The following is a 27,001-nucleotide window of genomic DNA, read 5'->3' on the forward strand; positions in this document are numbered from 1 at the left end:
TTTTCTACCCAAGCATACAATCTGTGAATGTTATTTAGGCTTTCCACAAGCAATGTAAAATGGGACAATATGGTCTGTGAAAGCCACTTGTTTACATAGAGAGCCCAGTGTAAAAGTTTAACAGGTAGACTGCAGAGATGTTCTGGTGGTGTCGTTTGTTGAATGTGAAAGAAAGAATCTTGTCGCACATTTTCCTACCTTTTCACTTCACAAAGCCTGAAGAAAATGGTTGGATCTTTGAAGGATTTGATCCAGATGGGATTTGGAATAATTACTGCAGTATGTCTTAGACCTACTTAAAAACTCATAGATTTCCTCTTAAATCCCTCATTTATCCTCTTTTCCCTCAGTTTGGACCAATGTATTTTCACCATGTTTGTTGTTAATTCTGTGCATTTTCAGAGTTGCTCATCAGAAGACTTTGATTTAACATCAGAGTTATTAAATCAAAGTAAGAATATGCAGACATCAAGTGAGTTGGAGACACTCAGACATGAAATCTTCCTGGTGAATGACACAGTTGTGATCACATCCATAGGTTTAGCAAATTTCAGATTTTATTTACATTGTTTTAACTCCCTTTGCTTCTCTGATGCTCTATGGTACAGCTATCTCTCTACACGTGCCTTTCTATTCATGCACGTGTTTGTTCATGCTAGCGCAGTGTCTATACCTGCCTAATTATCAGTCTTTGATAAGTAAGGGGAAATCGAGTCTTGCCAATGTAATCCTCAGGTAAAAGCCTTCCGCTCTTCTCCTCATCATCATTCTTCTTCGTCTAATTATCTCAGCCAATGCACATCTTTCTTTTAATTGCAGCAAGCTGTGAAAACACTTCCTTTGTCATTTCTGGAAGATAAACTCAGCCCTCAAAATTCTGTCTTCCACCTGTATAAAGGGAAACAGTCTTTACTATTGCCATGCTTTGGTCCATACCTTGGTTTTGAAGTCCCAGTTTGGTCGGTACCTCACTGTTGAGGTGTTGGTAGTGTGGTGCATACCTCAGAGTCAAGGTCATGGTTTTGGTCTGTGGCTCTGTGCTGAGGACACTGTTTGGATCTTACCTCTGATTTCATAGTTGGTGTGTACCTTGGGTTTGAGGTCATGGTGTGACCCATTATTCAGTGTCAAGCTCAACGATCAGCTCAGTTTATGGTATTGAGGTCAAGGTTGGGTCCCTACCTACAGATGTGGAATTCACGGTTCAAGCCCCGCCTTCTTGTTGCATTCCCTGTTCTGTCTATTCCTTGATTTTGAGGTCACAACAGAAGAAAAAAAACTAACCAAAAATCAAATGCCTAATTCAAAATAACTTCTGCTCAAATACTGAAATGTATACACCTGCCACTCACCTGGCGGCATGCCACATGTTAGGACACCATCAAATAGCATTCAATTAAGAACATAGTGACCTTTTTTAGTATCTTGTAGAATTATTAAATCCCTCTTGGTGCATTTCCCTGTGTTACACTCATTTAGGTGTGTTAAGTGTGAGATTATATGATGTAATGAATTGCCAAATATCAAACAGTCCCCCCATAACTACCGCTGGATCACTGAAAGGTAGAAACGTTTGACCAATGCTGATTTGGATCAAGCAGGTGAGTCTTCAAGTTTCTGCATATTTTCATTGTAAGCCATTCTTGCATTGACGTTAATGTGGACATTATTAGAGAGTATTTTCATCTACCAATTTTCTATCGTTGCTCCTAAAACAAATATATAAAAAACTGTGTGTGTGTCCTAACCTGAATGATGGCCAGCAGCTGACAATCTGGTACAAATACCTGTACTGTCACACCCTAGTTTCTACAATAAGACACTGGCAAGTAATTCATAAAGGAATCTTGAATGTTGGAATTCTACATTTTTAGCTTTCAGGAATGGATTCAAGCTGATTTCAACCCATGTCTGCAATTCATATAGGTTTCATATAGGTTTCATATAGGTTTCATATAGGTTTCATATAGGTTTGCTGGGCACGAAAACCTCCAGAAATCATTTAGGGATTTGCCTGGTTTACTGAAAGATTTTTTTTTCATATACACAGATGCACGTGTGCCATTTGAAATGGGGAAGGGGATTGAAGGATTTTTGTACATTCAAACAAGGCAACTTTTATTAAAAAAGTTTGTGAACCTCTGTCCTACGGTATGCAGATTTATCTCCGCTCAATACTGTCAGGTCAAATTGCTAAAAATGCTGTGATGGAGGTGGGAAGACATCAGAGAAGGCAGTTAAAGGAGAGATTTAGTGGAGCAAATTTCTGCAGCTCACTGACCTTTCAAAGTGGATTACATTCTCAGTGCTAAGAGGGTGGAGATATAGAGCAAAAACCATGGAGAGCTAGAGAGAAATTTTTAATATTTAAACTTCTATTTACATCCAGACTGTCAAAGAACTTATGTAAACTCTCAAATTTATGTGAAGATCTGAACCATGTACCCAATTGTACAGTTACAGATATTTTGATCATGCTTGTCTCACCAGCTTAGCTTAAAATGTCACCTGGTGCAATAAATTTCTTCAAACTTGGAGGTTTGTTTCTGCAGTGTGTAGTCCACTGGCCCCACCGTCCTATTTTCAATGACCTGCAGCTCTTGCTTTGGTATTTTACATGTAGATTAACCTCTTTTGTGTCTTTTGAACACATTTAACATATACAAGGCATATGTAGACATAGGTTTTAGCTGCATGAGACCTTTTTCTTGTAGCGTGGGTTCCCTCTCCGGCTTCCTACCACAGTTCAAAAACATGACTCTTAGTTTAACTGGTCTCTCTACATTGCCATTAGGTGTAAATGAGTGTGTGCCTGGTCGTTTGTCCTGTGTGTGTCTGTGTTGCCCTGCGATGGACTGGCGACCTGTCCAGGGTGTACTCATAGACTGCTGGAGATAGGCACCAGCTTCCCCGCGACCCACTATGGAAGAAGCGCTAGAAAATAACTGACTGACTGACAGTTTCAAGTATACAGGTACAGGTGTGAATGGTTTTACAAAACAGAATACACAAATAAAACACAAATTATAACTCATAATAATTAGAATCACAACTTATGTCAATATATATATATATGCATATATATATATATATATATATATATATATATACATACACACATTACATAGATTATTGCAACATGGTGTCTTGTAAGCCTAACTACTAGGCTCAAAGGCCTTTGTTTGTAGTCTAAACTATATTGGTAACAAATGGAATAAACCAATTCATTATTACTCTAGTCCTGTATTTTAATCACTTACGATGTGGAGATCAAGTTAGAAAAAGGCAACTTAAGATAATAAAAGTCACTAGCTAAAGGTAAAAACTTCTATCTTCTATTACGTGCTAAGAGAAAATATCCAGAACAACAAGCCTAATTAACAAATTATCCTTGTAGAATAGTCCTCAATATTACTCACATTACTCCGGACCCCTAGTGGCGAGCCTAAAAACTGCATTACTGGCCTGCCTTCAGAGCATTAACATTACCAGACATTCTGTACATTTACATTGTCATAAAATGCTAAATTAAGGTAAATAGACAAGATTATGTCTGCTAGGGTTGCATTAAAAGTCATAAAACCAAACACTGTTACAATAACATGCAAAGTTGATCACAAGTACATTAAGAACAATATAAATAAGATGGCATAACTTGATTTGCTTGCCAAGGGTGCAAAATATCTACAATAATGTAAACAGTGGGTCTCTCACAGGTGGAATGCAGCTAGCTGGAGTCAGCATAAGAGCTAAACTACCACATGTATGCAAGGTGGAAATAAAAATATAGATTGTTTGTATCTGTTTCAAAGCAATCATATTAGACCCAGCAACATAACTGACATACACCAGCAGACTTTCAGATGGAAAAGACTAAACAAATTATTTCAACTCACAAACTGGATCGGAACCTGCTGCAGCCCTCTGCAGTGCATGACGAACTATGCTTTATACAGATTACTGGGTTCACCCTACTCACCGTCTTATACATGTTACTGGGCCAACAGCTCAAACAACGATAATTTAAAGAAACAGAATAGTGGTTTATTACACTACAAGTAGTCCAAAGACATGCCTGTTAGGTTAATTGGTAACTCTAAATTGCCCTTAGGTGAATGAATGAGTGTGTGCATGGTTGTTTGTGTGTTGCCCTGCGATGGACTGGCGACCTGTCCAGGGTGTACCCTGCCTCTTGCCCATAGACTGCTGGAGATAGACACCAGCTCCCACGTGACCCACTAAGGAATAAGCGGTAGAAAATGACTGACTGACAATCTTCCCTTTTTTTACTTGTGGTTAAGCTTGTAGCTCACAATAGTTATTTAGATTTTTGTCTTTCATGGTAGCCAAAGCTACAGTTAAACTTCATCTATAAGTGCAAAACCAAACAGCCACCCAAGACAAGAATAGTGGTAGCAAAGTTAACGGGTTGAATTTTAATTTAATTCAGGAAGCGAATATTAATTTGGTGATTTTCAGAGGATGAATGTGCTTCCTGTTCTAATGGCCACACCTCAAAATGATGTTTTGTTCGGAAAATACTGATTTATTTATGTTTTATACATACTTCCAACAGTTTAAGGTTCTGTAGCTCTCAAATATTGTGGTATTTTTCCTTTACATAGAAAACCATATGTGAGCAGACTGTTGTAAAACCTAACTTTGGAGTTGGTTTGGCTTAAGAGGTGGAGCAGTTGTCTTCTAGTTGAAACGTTTGAGGGTTGACCTCACATGCATTAATTAGGTAAACGAGAATAGATACTATGTAATTAACACAAACCACAGTCAGTGTAGGTTTAATGGAAGCAATCTTTATGGCATTAGTAGATTAATGTTAAAACTGTAAATTTAGAAACTAAGTTTCTAAACTGTTTTTGATCTTTGGACATACAAGAAAACCCTGTCAAGCTTTCCTGGTTAAGTGATAGAAAAGAAAAAAGGGATAGGAATTAAATCGATAGAGATGAAGAGCTGCCAGCCTCGGCGTGGGATAGCAGACAGCATTGAGTTGAAGCAGACCAGATGCTAATATGGAGATCCAAGGCTTGTAAAAACATTGCTTCAGAGATAGCTTGAACACACACTCAGACACACAGACACAGAAACGCATACTTGACATCCCCAGAACCCTTGACAGTAACATGTTAAAATCTAAGATAGGAATCAAACCGTCACCCCTGACTGTCCCTGAACAGCACGAAAGGACAGATAAGCTGCTTAATCCATGAGACAGACAGAAAAAAATGCACAGTAAAAGATAATTGACCTTCATTGTGTGGAACACCTGGTTCACAATATAACATGTAAACATCTACAGTTCCATGAATATTCTCCTTGCAGATTTACTCGGTTGGTTCTTTTTTTTTAAATCACATTTAGATGTTTCAGATCATAAAACAAATTTCACTATTAGACAAAGTAAGTAAAAAGAAGTTTTCAAATGTTGAATTTAGTTATAGAGAAAAAAGCGATAAAAAACAATCTGGCATATTGTTAAATCATGAATTAACTGTGATTAATCCCATTTTTTTGGTTACATTTTACTGGCCTGACCAAGCCCTGATTGCTCCCATGCCTGTAAAACCAGGAAAATTGCCTAAATAGAACCTGTCCGGCAACTTGAAGTCGGCAAAAAGACTTTCTAAGGAAATTGAAGAATAGATGAAAAACTAATTAATTGACATCGCTCAGTCTGAAAAGGGTTACAAAGCAATTTCTAAGACTTTGAGTCTCAAAGTTACCTAAATGACAGCCAGTATGCACTAATGGAGAAAATCTACCTAACCTACCAAAATTACTCAGGTCCCCTCTGGTAATAATCTAAGGCACCTTAATGTTACAGGTCTTCATCAGAAAAATATAATTTGTCAAAATTTCAAAGAAATTATTATTGCTAAATGGCATCTTTCAGCTGTTTTCTTTCTGTCAAACTAACTTAAACCTAAATGTATCTTATGGTTGGTTTTGTCTTCAACAAATAGTTTGATTTCCAGGCAAATAATCAGTCAAGCTTTGCCATAAAGGGTACCTACAACTGTGAACTACATATCAAGACATGAGAGAGTTTTACAACTGCAGCTTCTGTGATTTGAAAGTCAAGGAGTAGTAGAATATACAATCAGGCATATTCAGGTCTTCTTGCCAATGCAAACCATGGACACAGACGTGGATATAACGCAGGCTGGCAGACACAGAGGAATGCCAACTTGTCTGTCCTCTCCCTTTTTCTCTGTTGTGCCCCCGTTGCCTCCCTGACTTTCTCACATCCCGGCTGCTTGGCATGCGTGCAGCTGATGCCCATCTGGCATGTACTGTGTCAACAGAGCATGGGAAAAGTTAATCAGCAGCTTGGCAACTCCCTATACTTTCTCAGCTTTCCTTTCATACCTACTTACGACAGTTTTCTTACGTCTCCACCTTCTGTCCCTTGGGAAAAGCAGCTGAAAATAAAGGAGGATTTATTTGTTGTTTGTTTCTGCTGAGATAAGCATGATGTTTTCACCATGCATCAAACAAACCTGGGAAGTGCTTTGTGGGAAGAAATCCTGCCAGCAAAAATGAACCATTGTGATGAAAGAGTGCCCTCTAGCGGCATGATTGGAGCAGTAATTTGAAACATGCAAACTTGGACCCTCATGCTCTTCTTAGAAGATACATCACTTTATTTCACTGTTAATTAATTCACTTGATTAAGCGAAGCTCTGTTTTTTTTTTTTTTTTTTGCAGGCTTGCCATGGATGTGGAAGTTCCAAGTGTGATTGCAGTGGAGTAAAAGGAGACAAGGTACAAAAATTATGTACTATGGTTACTGTTATTTATAAAACATATTATGCATTGCAAAGGTATTTGCATATCTAGAACTTGTTTTGGCACTCATTTGGCACAATCCAACCACAAATTTGGGGTTGTTCTGTGAATGGTCAACACAAAATAGTGCATAATTGTAAACTGGAGGGTAAATAAAACTTTTTTTATTTTTATTTCTACTAAAACAAATAAAAAAAAGTGTGGCAGGCATTTGTTTTCAGCCTCACAGTGAGTCAAGGCTTTGTAAAACCACATTTATATCATAATGTATGAAATTATTTCAGGAAAAAGACAGGAATATTGATCTACCTAGTTAAGTAGTAGTAGGGTTTGTTAATCAGTGTCAGCTGTTTTGGTGTTAATGAAATTACCAGCAGCTGCACTGAAGAGGCAACAATGGAGACCACAGAGATTTTTCCCTTCACATTTTGTTGACTTGTTTCCATTAGTTTTGCATTGACCAGGGTCGGTGTCACTACTGGTAGCATGAGGCAATACCTGGACCCTACAGAGGTTGCACAGGCAGTCCAACTCTACCAGGATGGCACATAAATACGTGCCAAAGCCCAAAGGTTTGCTGTGTCTCCCACACACACAGTCTCAAGGTAATGGAGGAGCTTCCAGGAGACAGACAGTTACTTAACCCAACAGCAGGATCGGTATCTGCTTCTTTGTGCAGGGAGGAGCAGGATAAGCACTGACAGGCCCTACAAAGTGACCTCCAGCGGGCCACTGGCTTCTCTGAACAAATCATCCTCTAGTAGGCGTTGGGCTCACTGCCTGGCACCATGGAGCCTGACTGGCATTTGCCAGAGAACACTGGAATTGGCAGGTTCAGGAGTGGCATCCTGTTCTTTTCACAGATGAGAGCAGGTTCTCTCTGAGCTCATGTGGCAGATGTGAAAGGGTCTGGAGAGGCTGCGGTGAACATTATGCTGCCTGCCACATTGTTCAGCATGATCGGTTTGATGGTGGGTCAGTGTTGGTCTGGGGAGGCATGTCCATGGAGGGATCCACCGACCAGACAAGATAAACATAACATCCTGACTGCCATTAAATCTATTATTAGACCCTTCACAGATGCAGTGATTCCTGGGTTCCTACTGGTGCATGATAACACCCAGCCTCATGTGGCAAGAGTATGTAAGCAGTTCCTGGAGGCTTCCTGTTATCTTCTAAATTTGGCTTTAGATTATTTTCCTCTTTCTCCATTCTGATGAAATGTCCCCTTAGCGGGGTACAAATTAACATCCTGTGGCAGATGGCTCCTTTTCAAAACAACCAAAATTGCAAAAGTCCAAATGGTGAAGGAGCACCCTGGCTGGAACCTTTATGTTGTGGCAGCCTGGAGGAACATACTCCATAAAAAATCTTTTTAGACAGCTTCTTATACCTTTACAGCTTCCTCTGACTTCATTTTAATACCTGACTGACAATAAAAACAACTAACGTTGGGTTGCTCCCCTAAGTAACAGCCACTATTATAAAGAGAGAAGTTTAGGTATGGTGGGTTCACCAGTTGGAAAAAAGATTGGATTTTTGAGCTTCTGTCTAGCCAGTATCAGATTAACAGCTGATTTGACTGTGCAGCACTGGTGAAAAAGTAAAAACTCAAAAGACTTTAAGAATTACTAAAGAACTATTGATTAATTAAATAACATTTTTAAGTAAGTCTGGCTCCTTGGAAGTATAAGGATTTTGTAACTGAAATATCTACATGGAGATCTGCTTTAATCATTCTTATAAGAATAGGATCACATTTACAAAAGCGCATCTCGATATATTCTGAAACATATGGATCTTTCCTGATGACTAGCCTCACTTCAAGCTCATCAAGACTTTCAGCAATATGTAAATAAATCAAGATCTGCTCCTTGACAAGCTCAGCCCAGTTGTTCAGACTAATACCCTGAGATAACCAGCATGAAGACTTTGTAGAGATGTGTCTTCCTAATTAAAGCAACACAAATGTAATCAAGATATTTATTTGGTAAACTTTTGAATTAACTATGTCTGTGTGGTGGCTTGCAGGGAGAGAGGGGTTTCCCTGGTCTTACCGGACAGCCAGGGGTCCCAGGGTTTCCTGGACCCGAGGGACCAATCGGATCCAGAGGAGAGAAGGTGAGTTTGGAAGCATGATCAGCTGATACGAGAAACAGGACAGGCAGAGAATAGGAGCTTCAGGAATTTCAGATCACAGACAGACAGAACTCAAAATATTTTGAATGGGAGTTTGGGAAAGAGACTGCGCATAGAGTTAGCAAGAGCCTTAAGATTCAAGAGTGATGAGTTTCATCATCTCAGTGGGCCCTGAGCCTTTGACTTCAGGCAAAACACCACAAATCATGTTAGCTGCCAGAAATATGGTTGGAATTTGGTCATAATAGGAAAGGGTTCACTTCTTGTTTTATGAGTGTGTGTTGACTTGTATCTGGGTATTTATGCAAGTTTATATTTTGTCAAATATAAACAAATTGATATATGTATAGATATTGATTTAATTATTTCTATAAATAATAACTACTACTAAAGGGGGGTATTGAATATGTCTAAATTCATCCTACGTGTTTTTGAGCATGTAAATCTGTTGAATATAGCGGTCCCTTTTTATCATTTTATTATGTTTTTATAGACTTTTATTTGCATGTTTGAAATAAATAATCATTCCAAATAGCCAAACAGCTTTTGAATAATTGCTAAAAATGTTTAAAAAAGAAGTGGAAATATATTAATATTAATATAATTAGTTTGTGCTTTGTATGTTCTTTGTGAAGAAAAATATTTTGACAGTGATTCTGTGATTTTTTTTTAACAGTGATTAAAAGATTTGTGACCCTTTTTTTTTTTAGAAAACAAGAATGTTTCAGAGACTTTATTATTATTTTTTTAAAGATTTATTTTGTGGCACAAGTGGTTTTGGTATTTCAACGTATGCAGACAGGAAGTGGGGTGAAGAGAGGGGGGAAGACATTCAAACACGTTGCCCGGGACGGCTAGGGATAAAGCCTCTGTTTTTGGGTTGCGCGCTCTACCATCCCGCCACCCGTCACGCACCAACTTTTTTATCATTCAAATGTAACATTAGGTCTGAATTTTTTTCAAATAGTACCTGTTTCTCAAAGAAAATGTCAAGGCAAATTCTCCTTGCTCAATTGTAAACAAGTCCAAGTTCCTAACTACAGGTCCTTCTCAAAATATTAGCATATTGTGATAAAGTTCATTATTTTCCATAATGTCATGATGAAAATTTAACATTCATATATTTTAGATTCATTGCACACTAACTGAAATATTTCAAGGTCTTTTATTGTCTTAATACGGATGATTTTGTCATACAGCTCATGAAAACCCAAAATTCCTATCTCACAAAATTAGCATATCATTAAAAGGGTCTCTAAACGAGCTATAAACCTAATCATCTGAATCAACGAGTTAACTCTAAACACCTGCAAAAGATTCCTGAGGCCTTTAAAACTCCCAGCCTGGTTCATCACTCAAAACCCCAATCATGGGTAAGACTGCCGACCTGACTGCTGTCCAGAAGGCCACTATTGACACCCTCAAGCAAGAGGGTAAGACACAGAAAGAAATTTCTGAACGAATAGGCTGTTCCCAGAGTGCTGTATCAAGGCACCTCAGTGGGAAGTCTGTGGGAAGGAAAAAGTGTGGCAGAAAATGCTGCACAACGAGAAGAGGTGACCGGACCCTGAGGAAGATTGTGGAGAAGAGGCTGATTCCAGACCTTGGGGGACCTGCGGAAGCAGTGGACTGAGTCTGGAGTAGAAACATCCAGAGCCACCGTGCACAGGCGTGTGCAGGAAATGGGCTACAGGTGCCACATTCCCCAGGTCAAGCCACTTTTGAACCAGAAACAGCGGCAGAAGCGCCTGACCTGGGCTACAGAGAAGCAGCACTGGACTGTTGCTCAGTGGTCCAAAGTACTTTTTTCGGATGAAAGCAAATTCTGCATGTCATTCGGAAATCAAGGTGCCAGAGTCTGGAGGAAGACTGGGGAGAAGGAAATGCCAAAATGCCAGAAGTCCAGTGTCAAGTACCCACAGTCAGTGATGGTCTGGGGTGCCGTGTCAGCTGCTGGTGTTGGTCCACTGTGTTTTATCAAGGGCAGGGTCAATGCAGCTAGCTATCAGGAGATTTTGGAGCACTTCATGCTTCCATCTGCTGAAAAGCTTTATGGAGATGAAGATTTCATTTTTCAGCACGACCTGGCACCTGCTCACAGTGCCAAAACCACTGGTAAATGGTTTACTGACCATGGTATCACTGTGCTCAATTGGCCTGCCAACTCTCCTGACCTGAACCCCATAGAGAATCTGTGGGATATTGTGAAGAGAACGTTGAGAGACTCAAGACCCAACACTCTGGATGAGCTAAAGGCCGCTATCGAAGCATCCTGGGCCTCCATAAGACCTCAGCAGTGCCACAGGCTGATTGCCTCCATGCCACGCCGCATTGAAGCAGTCATTTCTGAAAAAGGATTCCCGACCTAGTATTGAGTGCATAACTGTACATGATTATTTGAAGGTTGACGTTTTTTGTATTAAAAATACTTTTCTTTTATTGGTCGGATGAAATATGCTAATTTTGTGAGATAGGAATTTTGGGTTTTCATGAGCTGTATGCCACAATCATCCATATTAAGACAATAAAAGACCTGAAATATTTCAGTTAGTGTGCAATGAATCTAAAATATATGAATGTTAAATTTTCATCATGACATTATGGAAAATAATTAACTTTATCACAATATGCTAATATTTTGAGAAGGACCTGTACATGAGAATAGACTATAATTTCTACACTGTTGCTGGTGACATGGCTGACATAAAATCTCAGGTGGTACACCAAGAAAAGGTATGTGGGTTTGAGTTTACTCAGCGTTTGGATCGAGATATTTCTGGTACAAAGGTTTGAGAAAATGTTCTTCATAATCAGATTTCTTAATCTTATTCCTCTTCTTCACCCCTTTTCACCTTGAATCCCGAAGCACTGTTTTGAATTGTTATCCAGTTTTTAATTAGTAATCCAAGAATATTCATACAAATGCTATATTAATTAATAATGCTCTTTGTTTTGTTTTTTGTGTGTATTGCTCTGCTTCATAGGGAAGTGATGGACCTCAGGGACTAACTGGTCCAAAAGGAATAAGAGTACGTAGATCAACTTTATTTAAAAAATAATTTCACCTTAATCTATACTATACAAATGTAGAGTTAGTGTCTACATCTTTTATTTCAGAAAATAAACAAATTTCTGTTATTGTATTGATTGGTTTTTGTTTAACTTAAACACATGAGAAAAGGATAAAATTTGATAATTTTTTATTTTCTTGTGTCATGATTCTTTAGGAGGATTTTTTAAAATGTATCTCATCCATTGATCTTCAGTTGTAATATCCTATTATGGACACCAGATGTCCTCACTTTGCGTTATTTCAAACAGTGTTGGATGACGAGAGAATTTTTATGTTGTGTTTTTGTATTTTTTAATACAGAACATTTGAATGACTTTTCTTGTTTGTTTTCCAACAGGGGCCAACTGGATTACCTGGATTTCCAGGAACGCCAGGACTTCCAGTAAGTTTAATATTATCTGAAACCACAATTTTTGTCAAATCCAGCCCAAGTGTGCAACTCATCTGTGTCAGGTGTTGAGGTAGGAAAACTGGCCGTCAGTTAACTCTTACATTACTCCTCACCATTTAAGTATCTTTGGTGAAAAGTATGTTACAGCCTCAACATTCAAGTATCCCCGCTAAAATTTATCTTGTCTCAATCAACAAATATTTTTACGCAATATATCATTTCGTTACCGTAATACATTATTTCAACCAACAAATATTTTACCCAAAACTGATCAAGACTGTAAATTTAGGATAAAACAGATATCTATTGCACAACACCACCTACACTATTAGCAGGCAAAAGGAGAATAAATATAGATCTCCTTACCTTTTATTTTGGGTCGACCCTGTGGTGTTGTAGAACGACGTCTGCCTCGTAGTCAATTAATTATCCTTTAGTTAGTGCCAAATCTGGGTCACGGCACCAATTGTTGAGGTAGGAAAACTTTACTGGCCGTCAGTTAACTCTTACATTACTCCTCACCTCTCCCCGACTCTTTTTATTTGGCACCCAAAGGACAATCCTCAGTCAGAGATCAGTTGTACGCTTCCACAAGTTATTAAAACCAATCTGAATTCAGAGAGGGGACACGCACTTACACTGGTACCTGGAAACGTCTGTGTGTTGTTCGTTTTGGAGGGGCCACAATACCTTTATATACCCTTCACTGCTATGCAGCACACATACACAATCATCCTGTCTGTAAATATCTCCCCAGCAACAATATAACCTCATGTCCTGTCTGGCTCCCACCTTGTCTCCTTCCCCAATTTATGACCTTGCCCTCTCTGTGCCCTGTTCTCCCCTGTCTTCTTCTCCCCCATCGGTGATTCCTTGTCCTTCACTAATTTATGACTTTGGACTCTATGCTTCACTCCCTAAGCTTGACCCCTTCTGCTCTATGTACACATGTCAGTTACACACATAGATGGTTTATATTACACACATAAATAGTTTATATTCTACACAGGGTCTGCCAGGACAGGACGGTCCCCCTGGCCCAAGAGGAGTGCCGGGCTGTAATGGGACAAAGGTACCCAAACCAAAGCCTTTCAAAACATAAACAATTCTGTTTTTTAATGTGTTGTGCAATGCTTATTTTATTGTGTTTTATTATGCCCTTTAGAAGAAACCTTGATTTTTATTTTTTGTTCTTTATGTTCAGGGGGATCCTGGTTTTCCAGGAACTCCAGGAATACCTGGACAACAAGGACGTCTAGTGAGTCTTTAATGAAACAACTAACCTTTGACAAGTGAATGTTGGAAAAATAACTCCTTACCTTTTATCAAGAAAGTTCTGGTGTATCACATACTGACCAAGAAAAACAAAAAAGTGACACTGTTTTCCTTGTATCTAACTCTTACTCATCATGGCTGCTGCAAGGATTCAGGGTAATGAGGGCTATAATAATCAGGCTAGTTGCGTCGTGAAAACTTGCCTTTTGACACTTTCAGTCTTTTAATCCATCAGAACTCTATTTGATCAGATTCTTACTTTTTTCTTGTCTGTCTCCTACTTTATAGGGTCCACCTGGTCTCCCAGGACCAAAGGTAGGTATAATACCACCTTATTGTTTATTTGGCATCTTTGAACAAGCTTTATATTTTATGACAATAGTCCATTTTGCATCCAATAAGACGTTGTCTAATAAATGATACATTAAGGTTTTTTTTTTTATTGTTTACAGTTTGCTTTACTGTATAGCTATAAATGTCACCGAGCGAAACCCACTTTTTTGTCATGTTTTATATAGTTTATATGCTTCATTGAGACATATTTCTCTTTTATCTGTTCGGTTTTTTGAGGCTGTTTTTCTGTAGATGGGCTCTGCCCCTTAGGTTAAGTGAAAGGAAGGCTTTATGATCGACCATACCAAGACATTTTAGAGAATTTCAAGTCGCCCCTTCCTGCTTTAACATGACTGCACACCAGTGTACAAAGCAAGGTCTAAAAAGACTTGGATGATCTAATTTGGTATGGAATAACTTGACTGACCTGAGCTCCATGCAATAAAGTGGTGACTATGAGCCAGACCGTCTTGTCCGGCATCACTGTCTGACCTCACAAATGAACTGATCAAAAACTTCCCATAAAGACACTCATAACCCTTGTACCAAGCCTTCCCGGAAGAGTTAAAGCTGTTATACGTAGCTTGGTTGGCCATCATCATGTAAAACCCAATGTATGAACTATGAGATGTCGCCCAAGTTCATATATGTGTGTCAAGGCAAGTGACCCACTAGCTTTGATAATATAGTGTATATTCAGCTCTTATGGAAATTGCGGATTTTATGGTGTATTGTATGTGCAGCGTTGAAATTCTTAATGATGAAAGATGGTTTGTGTACAAATGTTCTTCCTCCTCCTCAGGGAGACCCTGGTGATGTGATTTCCACTAACCGTTTTGGAGTAAAAGGAGAAGTTGGATTGCCTGGATTGCCGGGAGCTCCGGTGAGGAAACTGTTCTTAACTTCTATGTTGTACTATCATCAAGCTAAATAAAAACCCACTGATTTCAAGGCCACTCATTTAAAATGTAAAAAACAAGATTCCTCTTTAACTAACCTTTATATAGACGTTTCGATCATTCAAATGCATACAAATCTGATACATTTCATTATATGATAGGTATTTAGTTATGTTTAGAAAAAGTATCCATCAGATCTGTAAATCTCTCAAGCATTTATAACTTCTGCCAAATTTCCAAGGTTGAAGGAGAATGCCTTGGATGTTGTCAGTGTGTCTTTGATAAATAAGGAATATAAGTTTTTGTTGTCTATGTTTACACAGGGGCTTTCTGGACCTACAGGTTTACAAGGCCCGATCGGCCCTCCGGGACCCAGAGGCTATCCGGTAAAAGATGATTACCGCTATGCAATATTTTAAATTAAGAACACTAGACAGAGGATTCTGAGCTAAACTAGAAATGTTTGCTGTATTCTTCCAGGGTACTGATGGTCAACCAGGTCCTCCTGGACCTAAGGTGAAATCTTTAACTTTTTTAATCATCTGTTTTTTTAAGGATATGAGTAAACAAGGAAAATATTATTAAACATAATATTTCCTGCTTATATCTGATGTGCTGACTGTTCTTGATCTATAGTTCAGGTCTAAGCTCTCTTCAAATTTTGTCAACAGGGTAACATGGGTTTGAACTTCGAAGGACCTAAAGGAGAAAAGGTAAAACACACCCAATAACACTTTTCGATTTGCCTTTCTATTGCACTCACTTATAGGGCTTTGCTCTTTACAGGGCGACCCAGGCTTGCAAGGACCTCCCGGTCCTCCAGGAACAGGACAGGGGGAGCAGAGCAGACCCCCACCATCAGAGATTCAGAGAGGGGACAAGGTGCTGTAATTTTAATAGACTACACCGCCTCCATTCCTGCATACAAAGAATGATCAGACACGTAAAATCAGAATACAGTAAAGGAATGTAATGAAGTTGTAGAATGTTTACATTAAACCTTGTTGGTACTAAAATACTGTATCAATTATACAAAGTCTCCAGTGTTCATCACAACAGTCTGTCTATTTGTCCAGCTGTGTCAGGGATGGACAAACAATTTGGCACAAACTTCAATTTTTACTGTCACCAAACGGTGGCAGCAGAGAGCACACAACACATTTATCTATGCAGTAACCGAGGCAATTAATGGACATCTTCCAAAGGGCATATTTAACCAGAATATTGTAAAAGGGTGTTAATAGAAACATTAAAAGTTCTTGTTATTGGCAGTAAAATAATTTCAAAACTGTTAAACTATAAACTAGAAGAACTGTTTTTTTCTCACTGTTATCTCTTAAGGGTGACCCTGGACCTCCAGGCCCGCAAGGTGACCCTGGCTTTCCAGGTCCACCTGTAAGTATCTGTTGCCTTCTCACGTCCAATTTCAATTGCTTAGATATACCCTGCAATGACCAGGTAAAAAAAACTGTTTTCAACTAACTAATTTTGATTGCCTATTGCTGTAATCCTAGGGTCCCTCTGGTGGACAGAAAGGAGAAAAAGGAGAACCAGGAGAAGCAGGCAAACGAGTGAGTATCACAAAATAAATTGATCGTAACTCCTAGATGTTTAGCCCCTAGCCATGAGATACTCACCAGGTGTCAGGTACACCTTGATAGTTCTGTGTTGGACCCCTTTTGCCTTCAGATTTGCTTTGATTCTTCATGGCGTAGATTCAACAAAGTAATGGAAACATTCCTCAGTGATTTTGGTCCATATTGACATGGTAGCATCACACAGTTTTTGTTAGTTTGTCGGCTGGACATCCACAGTGTGAATCTCCTATATCACCACATCCCAAGGTGCTCCACTTAGCTGAGATCTGGTGGCCTCCACAGTCACCAGATCTGACAATGCAGTGAAGTCATTGTCATGTTGAACAGACCAGAAAAGAATTAAGATGATTTGAGCTTTGCGATCTGCCGACAGTAGCCATCAGAAAATATCACAGTGTGGTCATAAAAGGATGAGCATGGTCAGCAACGATACCCAGGTAGACTATCACAATGCTTAACTGGTACAAAGGGAACCCAAATTGTGCTAAGAAAATATTTCCTATACCATTTTACTTCGATACCATTACACCACCATGAGCCTAAACTGTTGATCCATCCATCCATCCATCCATCCATCCATCCATTCCATTGTCTATCCGATGTCGGGTCGTGGGGACAGCAGCCTAAGCAGAGAGACCCAGACTTCCTTCTCCCCAGCTCGTCCAGGGGAATCTCGAGGCGTTCCCAGGCCAGCCGAGAAACATTGTCCCTCCAGCGTGTCCTCCTCTGGGCCTCCTCCCAGTGGGGCTTGCCCGGAACACCTCACCAGAGAGGTGTCCAGGAGACATCCTAACCAGATGCCCAAGCCACCTCAACTGGCTCCTCTCGACGTGGAGAAGCAGCGGCTCTACTCTGCGTCTCTCCCAGATGACCAAGCTTCTCACCCTATCTCTAAGGGAGAGCCCAGACACCCTGTGGAGGAAACTCGTTTCGGCCACTTGTATCGGTGATCTTGTTCTTTCAGTTTCTACCCTCATCCATGACCATGGTGAGGGTAGGAACGTAGATTGATCAGTAAATCGAGAGCTTCACTTTTTGACTCAGCTCTCTCTTCACCATGACAGACCGGTACAGTGCCCACATCACTGCTGATGCAGCACCAATCCATCTATCGATCTCCCACTCCATTTTTCCCTCATTCGTCAATAAGACTCCAAGATACTTGAACTCCTCCACTTGAGGCAGGACCTCCCCCCCAACCCAGAGAAGGCACTCTACCCAAGACCATGGCCTCGGACTTGAAGGCAATGATTCGTATCCCGGCCACTTCACACTCAGCTGCAAACTGCTCCAGTGAGAGCTGTAGATCACAAGCTGATGAAGCCAATAGGACCGCATCATCCGCAAAAAGCAAAGACACAATCCTAAGACCACCAAAACGGATCCCTTCAACACATTGGCTGCGCCTACAAATTCTTTCCACAAAAGTTATGAACAGAATCGGTGACAAAGAACAACCTTGGTGGAGTCCATCCCTCACCTGAAACGAGTCTGACTTACTGCCGGCAATGTGGACCAAGCTTTGACACCGGTCATAAAGGGCCTGGTACCCCATACTCCTGGAGTATCCCCCACAGGATTCCCTGAGGGAGACGGGCGAAGGCCTTCTCCAAGTCCACAAAGCACATGTAGACTGGTTGGGCAAACTCCCTTGCACCTCCAGGACCCTGCGGGTGAAGAGCTGGTCCAGAGTTCCACGGCCAGAACGAAAACCACACTGCTCTTCCTAAATCAAGGTTTCGACTATCCGACGGACCTTCCTCTCCAGAACCCCCGAATAGACCTTACCAGGGAGACTTAAGAGTGTGACTCCCCTATAGTTGGAACACACTCTATGGTCCCCTCTTTTGAATAGGGGGACCACCACCCTGGTCTGCCAATCCAGTGGAACTGCCCTCGATGTCCACACGATGCTGCAGAGTCGCGTAAGCCAACACAACCCTACAACATCCAGGGCCTTAAGGAACTCTGGGCGAATCTCATCCACCCCAGTGGCCTTACGACTGAGGAGCTTTTTAATCACCTCGGTGACCTCACCACCAGAGAGCCAGGAGAGCCTGCCCCAAGGTTCCCAGGCTCCGCTTCCTCAGTGGAAGACGTGCCGGTGGGATTGAGGAGGTCTTCAAAATACTCTGCCCACCGACGCACAACGTCCTGAGTTGAGGTCAACAGCACACCCTGCCCACTTAAACAGTGTTAACTCCAACTACACAGGCGTACGTAATAAAGTAACTGGTGTAGCTTGTAAGCAGCTTGTAAATCTTTTTACTGTAATTTCTCAAAAATTCAGAAAACGTTATCCTTTTTTCTGTATCCAATCGAGAAAATTTCTTCAAGTGACTTCCAGCATCAGAGTTTGCACAGGTCATTGCATTGCTGTTGATTGCTAGTCTTGACTATAATAATAGTAAGACTATACCTATAAATTTTTTATAAGAGGACACCAATTTCCAGAAAGTGACCATGCATTTTTAGCACTGCATTGTTTCTCTTCTGTTTTTAGTACACAAATCTATAGTCGTTTTCATATTTTCACAGGGAAAACCCGGCAAAGACGGAGACCCAGGTCCTCCCGGATTTCTTGTGAGTTGCTACAAAGATATAACCAAAATCCACAAGAGTACATAATTTCTAAAAATGTGCCAATTACATTCTATCACTATTAGGGAACCAAAGGAGTGTCTGGTTCTCCAGGTGTTCCAGGCAGGGATGGAGAGAGAGTATGTTTCCTCCAGGAGTTTTGTTCATTGTCCATCTTCAAGTGTAATCACATGTTCAGGGGGGATGTTTGAAACTGCCTTAATTACACTCGCTACCTGTTTACAGGGACTAAAAGGTGATCGAGGATTCCCGGGACCCCCAGGATTGGTATGTATCTGACGTTTATGTGACACGATTCTGTTTGGTCCAGAAACATCTTGTTTTCTGTATGAATTTGCTCCTGTTTTATTTGTATTTGGTTTGTTGTATTGCTTGCAAAGTAGATACAGAAAATCAGTCACTGAATGTCTGAAATTTGCAAGAAAAAGTACACAGGAGAGATTTAGCATCAATACTTTATGCTACATGCTACGTTTACATCTTCTCGTCATGGACATTCATTTGGCCTTTTATTGATTTATTTGAACCATTTTTTTTAAGTTAACCACACTCATTATGTATTGAGATGCATCTGTCATATTTCTGACCACTCTTCTTGGCAAAACTGAAAGAGTTTAAACTGGTTGGTGTCCTGGGACAGACCCGGCTTTTAAGCATCTTTCACAAATTATTAGTAAGGTTTGAGGTCAGCATCATTCCAGAAGCCTAATGTTCCCCTACTTTGATGCGTGCCTGGGATCATTAGTTTGATGGAACTCCCAATCTTAAAGTTTTTGGCTATGATTTGCAGTTGAAGAAATTTGGGTCCTCCTACTTCAATATTTTGTCTACACTGTGCAATGCAGCGGTACCACGGGCAACAAAATTAACCCTTAGCCTGTAGGTGATGATTTTGAAGCATGAGCTTCTTTCTTGGTTGGCACCTTCTAAATTCATGTTGGTCTATAACTTTCTTCACTATGGACAGTGACAGTGGTGTTCCAGCTGTTCCTAGTTTGTGGCAGGCTTCAGACATGGGAGTTCCTGTGTTATTCCTGAACATCAAGAGAAAAAATATTATGCACTACTCTTCGACCAGGTTTTTTTCCATAGACACTAAAACTGCAATGATCAAACCTCTAAACCTTTAAAATAGACAAATCTAGATAATCACAGGACTGAGACTGCATTGTTAAAAGTTTGGAATGATATACATTTTATCAGCTATGCATCTAGAACTTCTATCTTGGTTTTACTCATTCTCAGTGCTTTGTTTGACACAGCTCATTATAACATACTCATTTATAAACTAGAAAAATAGGTGGTATTGTCTCAATCGCTTTTTAAAAAGGTCCAGATCTTATTTGTCAGACCAGGACTACTTTGTGTAATTTAGAAATTATAAACCTGGGACAACAAAAGTCAGTTTTGGTGTTCCTTAAAGGGTCCATTCTTGGACCACTTTCATTTAATATCTCTGTAATCCCCCTAGCTCAGATTATGGCGTACTACCATATGTCACCACATGACCACAACCCATTATAGTCACGTTTTGTTAATTACAATTTGTATTTGCAACAGATTCTTACTTTTCTTTTTGATTTACTTGTTAGTGTGTTTAAACGAAAAAGAAAAAAACATACACAATGTTTATGAAAGTGCAAAGAAAACAACAGCAATAGTAAAGTGTAAAACTTTCAAGGCCATTAAGACTGACAAGAACCAAGAGAAATTCCTGAAGGCTTTAGTCTTCAAATAAAATAACCATAACAAAGATTATTTTAGAAAATAGCTTTCAAATTAAACTTTGTAATACCTGAAAAATATACAGAAAACTATATGTATATAAATACAGTATTACATTGTTTATTAGAGACTAAGCAAGAATTGTGTTAGTTCTGTCTCCTCTGTCTTCTTCTCCTTATTCTTCTATTTGTTCCACTAGGTAATTGGGTCCGCACCTAATGGTGGTATTGGTCCAAAAGGTGAACCTGGGCTTCCTGGAAATTCTGGAACTAAAGGAGAACGAGGACCACAAGGTTAACCTAAAACATATAAACACAGGCATAAAACAGATTATGTAAATATTTTTGCCTGTACTTAATAGTTAGCTGTTTTGCACACTCAATGAAACATTACTAGCTAAGATTTTAGCACTATGGCAAGATGCTACCATATTTTTGATAGAAAAGAGCAATATAACCCATATTCACTTGCTGGCAAAATGATTATTCTAAGTACTTCACACAAACACACTAAATCTAATCTGGAGTATCTTTGAGGTTGGTGAAGAGACTGATAAATGGTGAAAATAATTCCCTGAAGCTTAGAAGGACTTATTGTTGATAAGCTACATGACAAATTCTTAAAATATGTCTAAAGTTCAGACGATGTAATTTCAGCAAATGATCAAAAAAAGAGAAGCACAAATAATAATCTGTTTCTGCTAAAAAGAAATCAGTCAAATTAAAGTACTTTCCTCAGTTTTAATGTCTATATTGGTCCTTCTGTCTTTTTCAGGTCTAATGGGGCCTGCGGGAGCTCCAGGAATTCCAGGCATAGGTGGCAGCGGCCCTCCTGGAGCTCCAGGTTCCTTAGGAGCCAAAGGTCAAAAGGGAGACCCCGGCACTCCTTCGATTGCTTTGCCCGGTCCCCCAGGACGTCCAGGACCCCCTGGGGTTTCTGGTCTACAAGGGCCCCCAGGACCTCCTGGATATTCCATTCCAATTGAAGACTGCCTACCTGGGCAGCCAGGAACTCCTGGGATCCAGGGTGAGACAGGGTTCCCTGGAGAGCAGGGCCAGAAAGGTAAGAAAGTAAAGAAATGATGTGCATTAATATATCTATGACTGTTATATATGCAATAAACAGCTACGTGGAAAACTAGGACCCCCCATTAACTTACAAATTCAGTTCTTGGGTACTTCTTTGAGTTCTCAATTATAACCATAATGTGGTCCATAAGAAATCTACAGCTCTGCACAGAAAATGCTGATGACAGTGACACTATTTCAGGTGAGAAGGGAGAGACGTGTGTGAACTGTATCGAAAGAACATATCCTATTCCCGGCCCTCCAGGGCCTCCAGGACCGCCGGGATTTCAAGGTAACATCGCTAGATTGTGTTTCACATTTAGACGTCTTTATTTCTGAAAGCCTCGGTTGTTGCTACTGGCATTGCAGTTGATTTAAAATTTAAAAGCTGTACATTTACAACCAACATGTTCGACGTTGTATTTATACGTATATTGATTTAACTGTTTCTCTTGTCACTTCACCACAAACTGAACTGTAAGTTAATATTTAGTTAGTTTGTTAATATTTAGAGCACATATTCATCTTATTATTAAGTAAATAAGTAAAATCACATTGAAAATCAAATTATACCAATTTATGGTTGTGAGTAAAATGGTGATTATAGTCAAATCAAAAGACGTTTGCTGGTATCAGTATATCAGCTGTGTGCATTAATAAATGAACTACCTGCAGTCAAAAGCAATCAGGATCAATTTAATTGTTTGTTGTGTGTTCTGTAACTTAACCAGAGGTTAAAACTGTATTATTGGAACTCTTGTGGTTCCAGAAAACCATTTTATAAGGTTTTATTTTGCCATTTTTTATCAGGCCCTACTGGCCAGCAAGGTATCAAGGGAGACAAAGGTTTTCCAGGACAACAAGGCCTTGTTGGACCCCCTGTGAGTAGTTTTTTTCAAGCACCACTTCAAAACCAGATGGATATTTTGATGCTTAGGTGTCAAAGGGTTAAGGGAAAAAAATCTATCCAAACTAACATGGCCCTATGTAAAAAATAATCAATTGTTATTAAATAATGGCATAGCTTACCTAACTGCATTTTTGTTTTATTTCACTAGCCAGCCCCAGGCTTTACTTCCAAACCTGTAGGAAGTAACCTGTAGGATCAAGAAGCTGTTTGACATCATGAAGTATGCTAAAAGATCTCAAAAACAATCACGCTGCGTCCCGAACTAAAGCAATTCTAGAACAGATAAGAAATACAGACCACTGCTGACCCCAAGACCACAAAGGCATCTTTTACATTTACCAGTAAAAATGTCTGGATGGAACAAGGAAACAGGAACGAAAGTGGGCGGACATTTAAACATGGTGATGATGGTATGATAGTCAGGGGCAACTTTGCTTCCTCAGAACCTGGGCATCTCATTATTTATGAAAACACGAATCTTCAAGGAGAATGTCAATCCATAATTTCATTATGCAGCAGAACAATGATCTGGAGCACAGCAGCAAGTTCACCAAGGAGAGCTCAAATAATTGAGTTGGTGGGGCGAAACCTTAAACAGGCTGTTCATAGTTTTTCAAAACCCTCCAGTGTGCGTGAACAACAATTCAGCAAAGAATTAGGCCAGAATTCCTCCACAGCAGTGTAAAAACTGATGGCAGAATGCTGCATTAGGCTCAGGGCAATTGTTGCTGCCAAGGGTGGCATGACCATGTTTAGGTTTGGGGGTCAAATGCTTTTTCACATAGGGCCAGGATGGTTTGGATTTAATTGTGACACTAAGGAAAACAGTGAGGAAGGTATTTGTTTCACGGCACTGAGACACATTAAACACAAAAGAGATTTTGTTCAGTATTATTGTTTATGATAATTATTGTTGTTGCTGTTGAAAATTTGCAGTCAATGGTAAAGCAAAAACCAAGAGCAAAAGAGTTTTGAGCTTCTACATCCGTGAAAGTGGAATAATTTGAAGTTGAAGGTTAATAAGAGACTGAATATTTCAAATCTGAGCTGGACTTATTGGAACAACCCCCCGATATAATCAACATAACTTGAATGTTTCATTGCCATCCCAATAGCACAACTTGAACTTTTATTTCATTTGTAGGGTATCCCTGGTCCTCAAGGTGGTCCAGGCTTCCCTGGAGAGAAGGGAGAGCCAGGAGAAGCACTCACACTCACCGGTGTAAGAGGAGAGAAGGGTGACACTGGTTTCCCCGGACCACCCGGTCTCCCTGGTCTGGATGGTCGACCCGGTCGTGACGGACAGCCTGGGACTCCTGGTCCCAAGGGAGCTCCTGTGGGTGACTTCCCAAGATTCTGTCCCTCTCTTCATCCATTGGAAATTGCTTAACTCATACGTGTTTGCACCTGTGGCCTGCAGGGCTCGCTACTCGTGAAAGGAGAACGAGGTCCGCCTGGTGAGACAGGTCCCTCCGGCATTCCGGGAGACAGAGGTCCCCCAGGTCCACCTGGCTTTGGAATTCCAGGTCCAAAAGGAGAGAGAGGTTTTCAAGGCATCTCGGGAAGACCTGGCGTTGCCGGGGCACCAGGTAAAATGAACATACATTGATTCAGATATGAAATGGTTTTGCTTTGTTTATTGTTGACCTAAATACACACTGGTCATCCCTCCAAAAAATAGCCACCCCCAGCATTTAATTAGGCAGCCAAACTGGCTTGGGTTGGAAGACACTTTGGAGTGGTTTTAAAAGGCAACAAGGTATTCAACAGGAACTGTGGGAAACTTTACACTTGGCTAATAGGTGAAGTGATTGTTTAGAGAAGTTAAAGCAGCTCTTGACAGGAACAAATGTTGTAAAACTGCACCATGGTAGTAGCTGGTCGGTTTACATGACTTATCTAACGTTGGATGTTAACTTTATTTTTAGGATCAGGAAATTGTTTACATTTGAAATCATTAATGTTTACCTCAATTTGTAGGTCTTAGAGGGGAGCCAGGTCCAACTATCACAGAGAAAGGTCAGCCCGGACCCAGAGGACAGGATGGCGAGCGAGGACAGCCTGGTCTACAAGGTAGCCTGTCACACCTGTGAAACAAAGTATTTGTTTTTGTCACAAATAACAGCAATAACGCACCCTTATCAGGTTCCCCGGGTCAGCCTGGACAGCCTGGCTTCCCAGGTTTGGCTGGACCAAAGGGTGATCCTGGACTACCAGGCATTGGACTCCCAGGTCCTCCAGGAGCTAAAGGTAAAGGCTTACCTACCTATCAGACCTACACGTTTTTACCTATAATTCTTGTACCTCATAGATCTGCTCATGTCAATCTTTATATTTACTTATCTTCTTTTTCTGGGTACTAGTTATAAATGTTAACAACTTTCACTTCTCTCCGCCAGGATTCCCAGGTATTCCAGGTCAGCCAGGAGCACCTGGAAATGTAGGCAGACCAGGAATAGATGGACTTGCTGGGCAGTCAGGGTTTCCTGGACCAAAGGTGGGTAGATAGAGTATGGCTAGTACACAGATACTTAATTATCTACACTGCTCAAAAAAAATAAAGGGAACACTTAAACAACACAATATAACTCCAAGTAAATCAAACTTCTGTGAAATCAAACTGTCCACTTAGGAAGCAACACTGATTGACAATCAATTTCACTGTTGTTGTGCAAATTAAATAGACAACAGGAGGAAATCTTTGGTGATTAGCAAGACACTCAATAAAGGAGTGGTTCTGCAGGTGGGGACCACAGACCACTTCTCAGTATCGATGCTTTCTGGCTGATGTTTTGGTCACTTTTGAATGTTGGTGGTGCTTTCACACTCGTGGTAGCATGAGACGGACTCTACAACCCACACAAGAGGCTCAGGTAGTGCAGCTCATACAGGATGGCAAATCAATGCCAGCTGTGGCAAGAAGGTTTGCTGTGTCTGTCAGCGTAGTGTCCAGAACCTGGAGGCGCTACCAGGAGACAGGCCAGTACACCAGGAGACGTGGAGGAGGCCGTAGGAGGGTAACAACCCAGCAGCAGGACCGCTACCTCCACCTTTGTGCAAGGAGGAACAGGAGGAGCACTGCCAGAGCCCTGCAAAATGACCTCCAGCAGGCTACAAATGTGCATGTGTCTGCACAAACGGTTAGAAACCGACTCCATGAGGATGGTATGAGGGTCCGACGTCCATAAATGGGGGTTGTGCTCACAGCCCAACACCGTGCAGGACACTTGGCATTTGCCAGAGAACACCAGGATTGGCGAATTCTCCACTGGCGCCCTGTGCTCTTCACAGATGAAAGCAGGTTCACAATGAGCACATGTGACAGACGTGACAGAGTCTGGAGACACTGTGGAGAGCGATCTGCTGCCTGCAACATCCTTCAGCATGACCGGTTTGGCAGTGGGTCAGTAATGGTGTGGGGTGGCATTTCTTTGGAGGTCCACACAGCCCTCCATGTGCTCGCCAGAGGTAGCCTGACTGCCATTAGGTACCGAGATGAGATCCTCAGACCCCTTGTGAGACCATAAGCTGGTGCGGTTGGTCCTGGGTTCCTCCTAATGCAGGACAATGCTAGACCTCATGTGGCTGGAGTGTGTCAGCAGTTCCTGCAAGATGAAGACATTGAAGCTATGGACTGGACCGCCCGTTCCCCAGACCTGAATCTGATTGAGCACATCTGGGACATCATGTCTCGCTCCATCCACCAACGTCATGTTGCACCACAGACTGTCCAGGTGTTGGTGGATGCTTTAGTCCAGGTCTGGGAGGAGATCCCTCAGGAGACCATCCACCGTCTCATCAGGAGCATGACCAGGCATTGTAGGCAGGTCATACAGGTACGTGGAGGCCACACACAATACTGAACCTCATTTTGACTTGTTTTAAGGACATTACATCAAAGTTGGATCAGCCTGTAGTGTGTTTTTCCTCTTTAATTTTGTGTGTGACTCCAAATCCAGGCCTCTATTGGTTAATAAATGTGATTTCCATTGATGATTTTTGTGTGATTTTGATGTCAACACATTCAACTTTGTACAGAACAAAGTATTCAATGAGAATATTTCATTCATTCTGATCTAGGATGTGTTATTTGAGTGTTTGAGCCTTTAGTTTTTTGAGCAGTGTATCTAATGATTGATAGGCAATGAAACTATCTCTAATTTTAAACAGCAATTAACCTTTG

General features: G+C 40.7%; 1 protein-coding gene and 1 long non-coding RNA gene across 5 annotated transcripts in view; one reads left to right on the forward strand and one right to left on the reverse strand.

The window, feature by feature from the left end:
- The window catches only part of col4a5 (collagen, type IV, alpha 5 (Alport syndrome)), a 79,048-nt gene that overhangs the window by 31,407 nt on the left and 20,640 nt on the right, over window positions 1-27,001 (forward strand). For all 4 annotated transcript variants that reach the window (XM_047385495.1, XM_047385497.1, XM_047385496.1 and 1 more), the window contains exons 2-27: window positions 6,727-6,783; window positions 8,839-8,928; window positions 11,931-11,975; window positions 12,357-12,401; window positions 13,420-13,482; window positions 13,615-13,668; window positions 13,974-14,000; window positions 14,821-14,901; window positions 15,241-15,303; window positions 15,398-15,433; window positions 15,589-15,630; window positions 15,704-15,799; window positions 16,259-16,312; window positions 16,432-16,488; window positions 19,054-19,098; window positions 19,182-19,235; window positions 19,342-19,383; window positions 21,041-21,134; window positions 21,616-21,903; window positions 22,111-22,200; window positions 22,719-22,789; window positions 23,963-24,154; window positions 24,239-24,407; window positions 24,799-24,891; window positions 24,964-25,068; window positions 25,218-25,315. In XM_047385495.1, coding sequence (XP_047241451.1) covers window positions 6,727-6,783; window positions 8,839-8,928; window positions 11,931-11,975; window positions 12,357-12,401; window positions 13,420-13,482; window positions 13,615-13,668; window positions 13,974-14,000; window positions 14,821-14,901; window positions 15,241-15,303; window positions 15,398-15,433; window positions 15,589-15,630; window positions 15,704-15,799; window positions 16,259-16,312; window positions 16,432-16,488; window positions 19,054-19,098; window positions 19,182-19,235; window positions 19,342-19,383; window positions 21,041-21,134; window positions 21,616-21,903; window positions 22,111-22,200; window positions 22,719-22,789; window positions 23,963-24,154; window positions 24,239-24,407; window positions 24,799-24,891; window positions 24,964-25,068; window positions 25,218-25,315 — 2,151 coding nt within the window. The remainder of the gene's footprint in view (window positions 1-6,726; window positions 6,784-8,838; window positions 8,929-11,930; window positions 11,976-12,356; window positions 12,402-13,419; window positions 13,483-13,614; window positions 13,669-13,973; window positions 14,001-14,820; window positions 14,902-15,240; window positions 15,304-15,397; window positions 15,434-15,588; window positions 15,631-15,703; window positions 15,800-16,258; window positions 16,313-16,431; window positions 16,489-19,053; window positions 19,099-19,181; window positions 19,236-19,341; window positions 19,384-21,040; window positions 21,135-21,615; window positions 21,904-22,110; window positions 22,201-22,718; window positions 22,790-23,962; window positions 24,155-24,238; window positions 24,408-24,798; window positions 24,892-24,963; window positions 25,069-25,217; window positions 25,316-27,001) is intronic.
- LOC124880437 lies at window positions 5,252-6,586 on the reverse strand. Its single transcript, XR_007041342.1, has 3 exons — window positions 6,519-6,586; window positions 6,396-6,440; window positions 5,252-6,311 (listed from the first exon to the last, which is right to left on the reverse strand). It is a non-coding gene; the product is annotated as an uncharacterized LOC124880437 (long non-coding RNA).

Source organism: Girardinichthys multiradiatus, chromosome 14 (genome assembly GCF_021462225.1).
Source record: "Girardinichthys multiradiatus isolate DD_20200921_A chromosome 14, DD_fGirMul_XY1, whole genome shotgun sequence".
NCBI lineage: Eukaryota > Metazoa > Chordata > Actinopteri > Cyprinodontiformes > Goodeidae > Girardinichthys > Girardinichthys multiradiatus.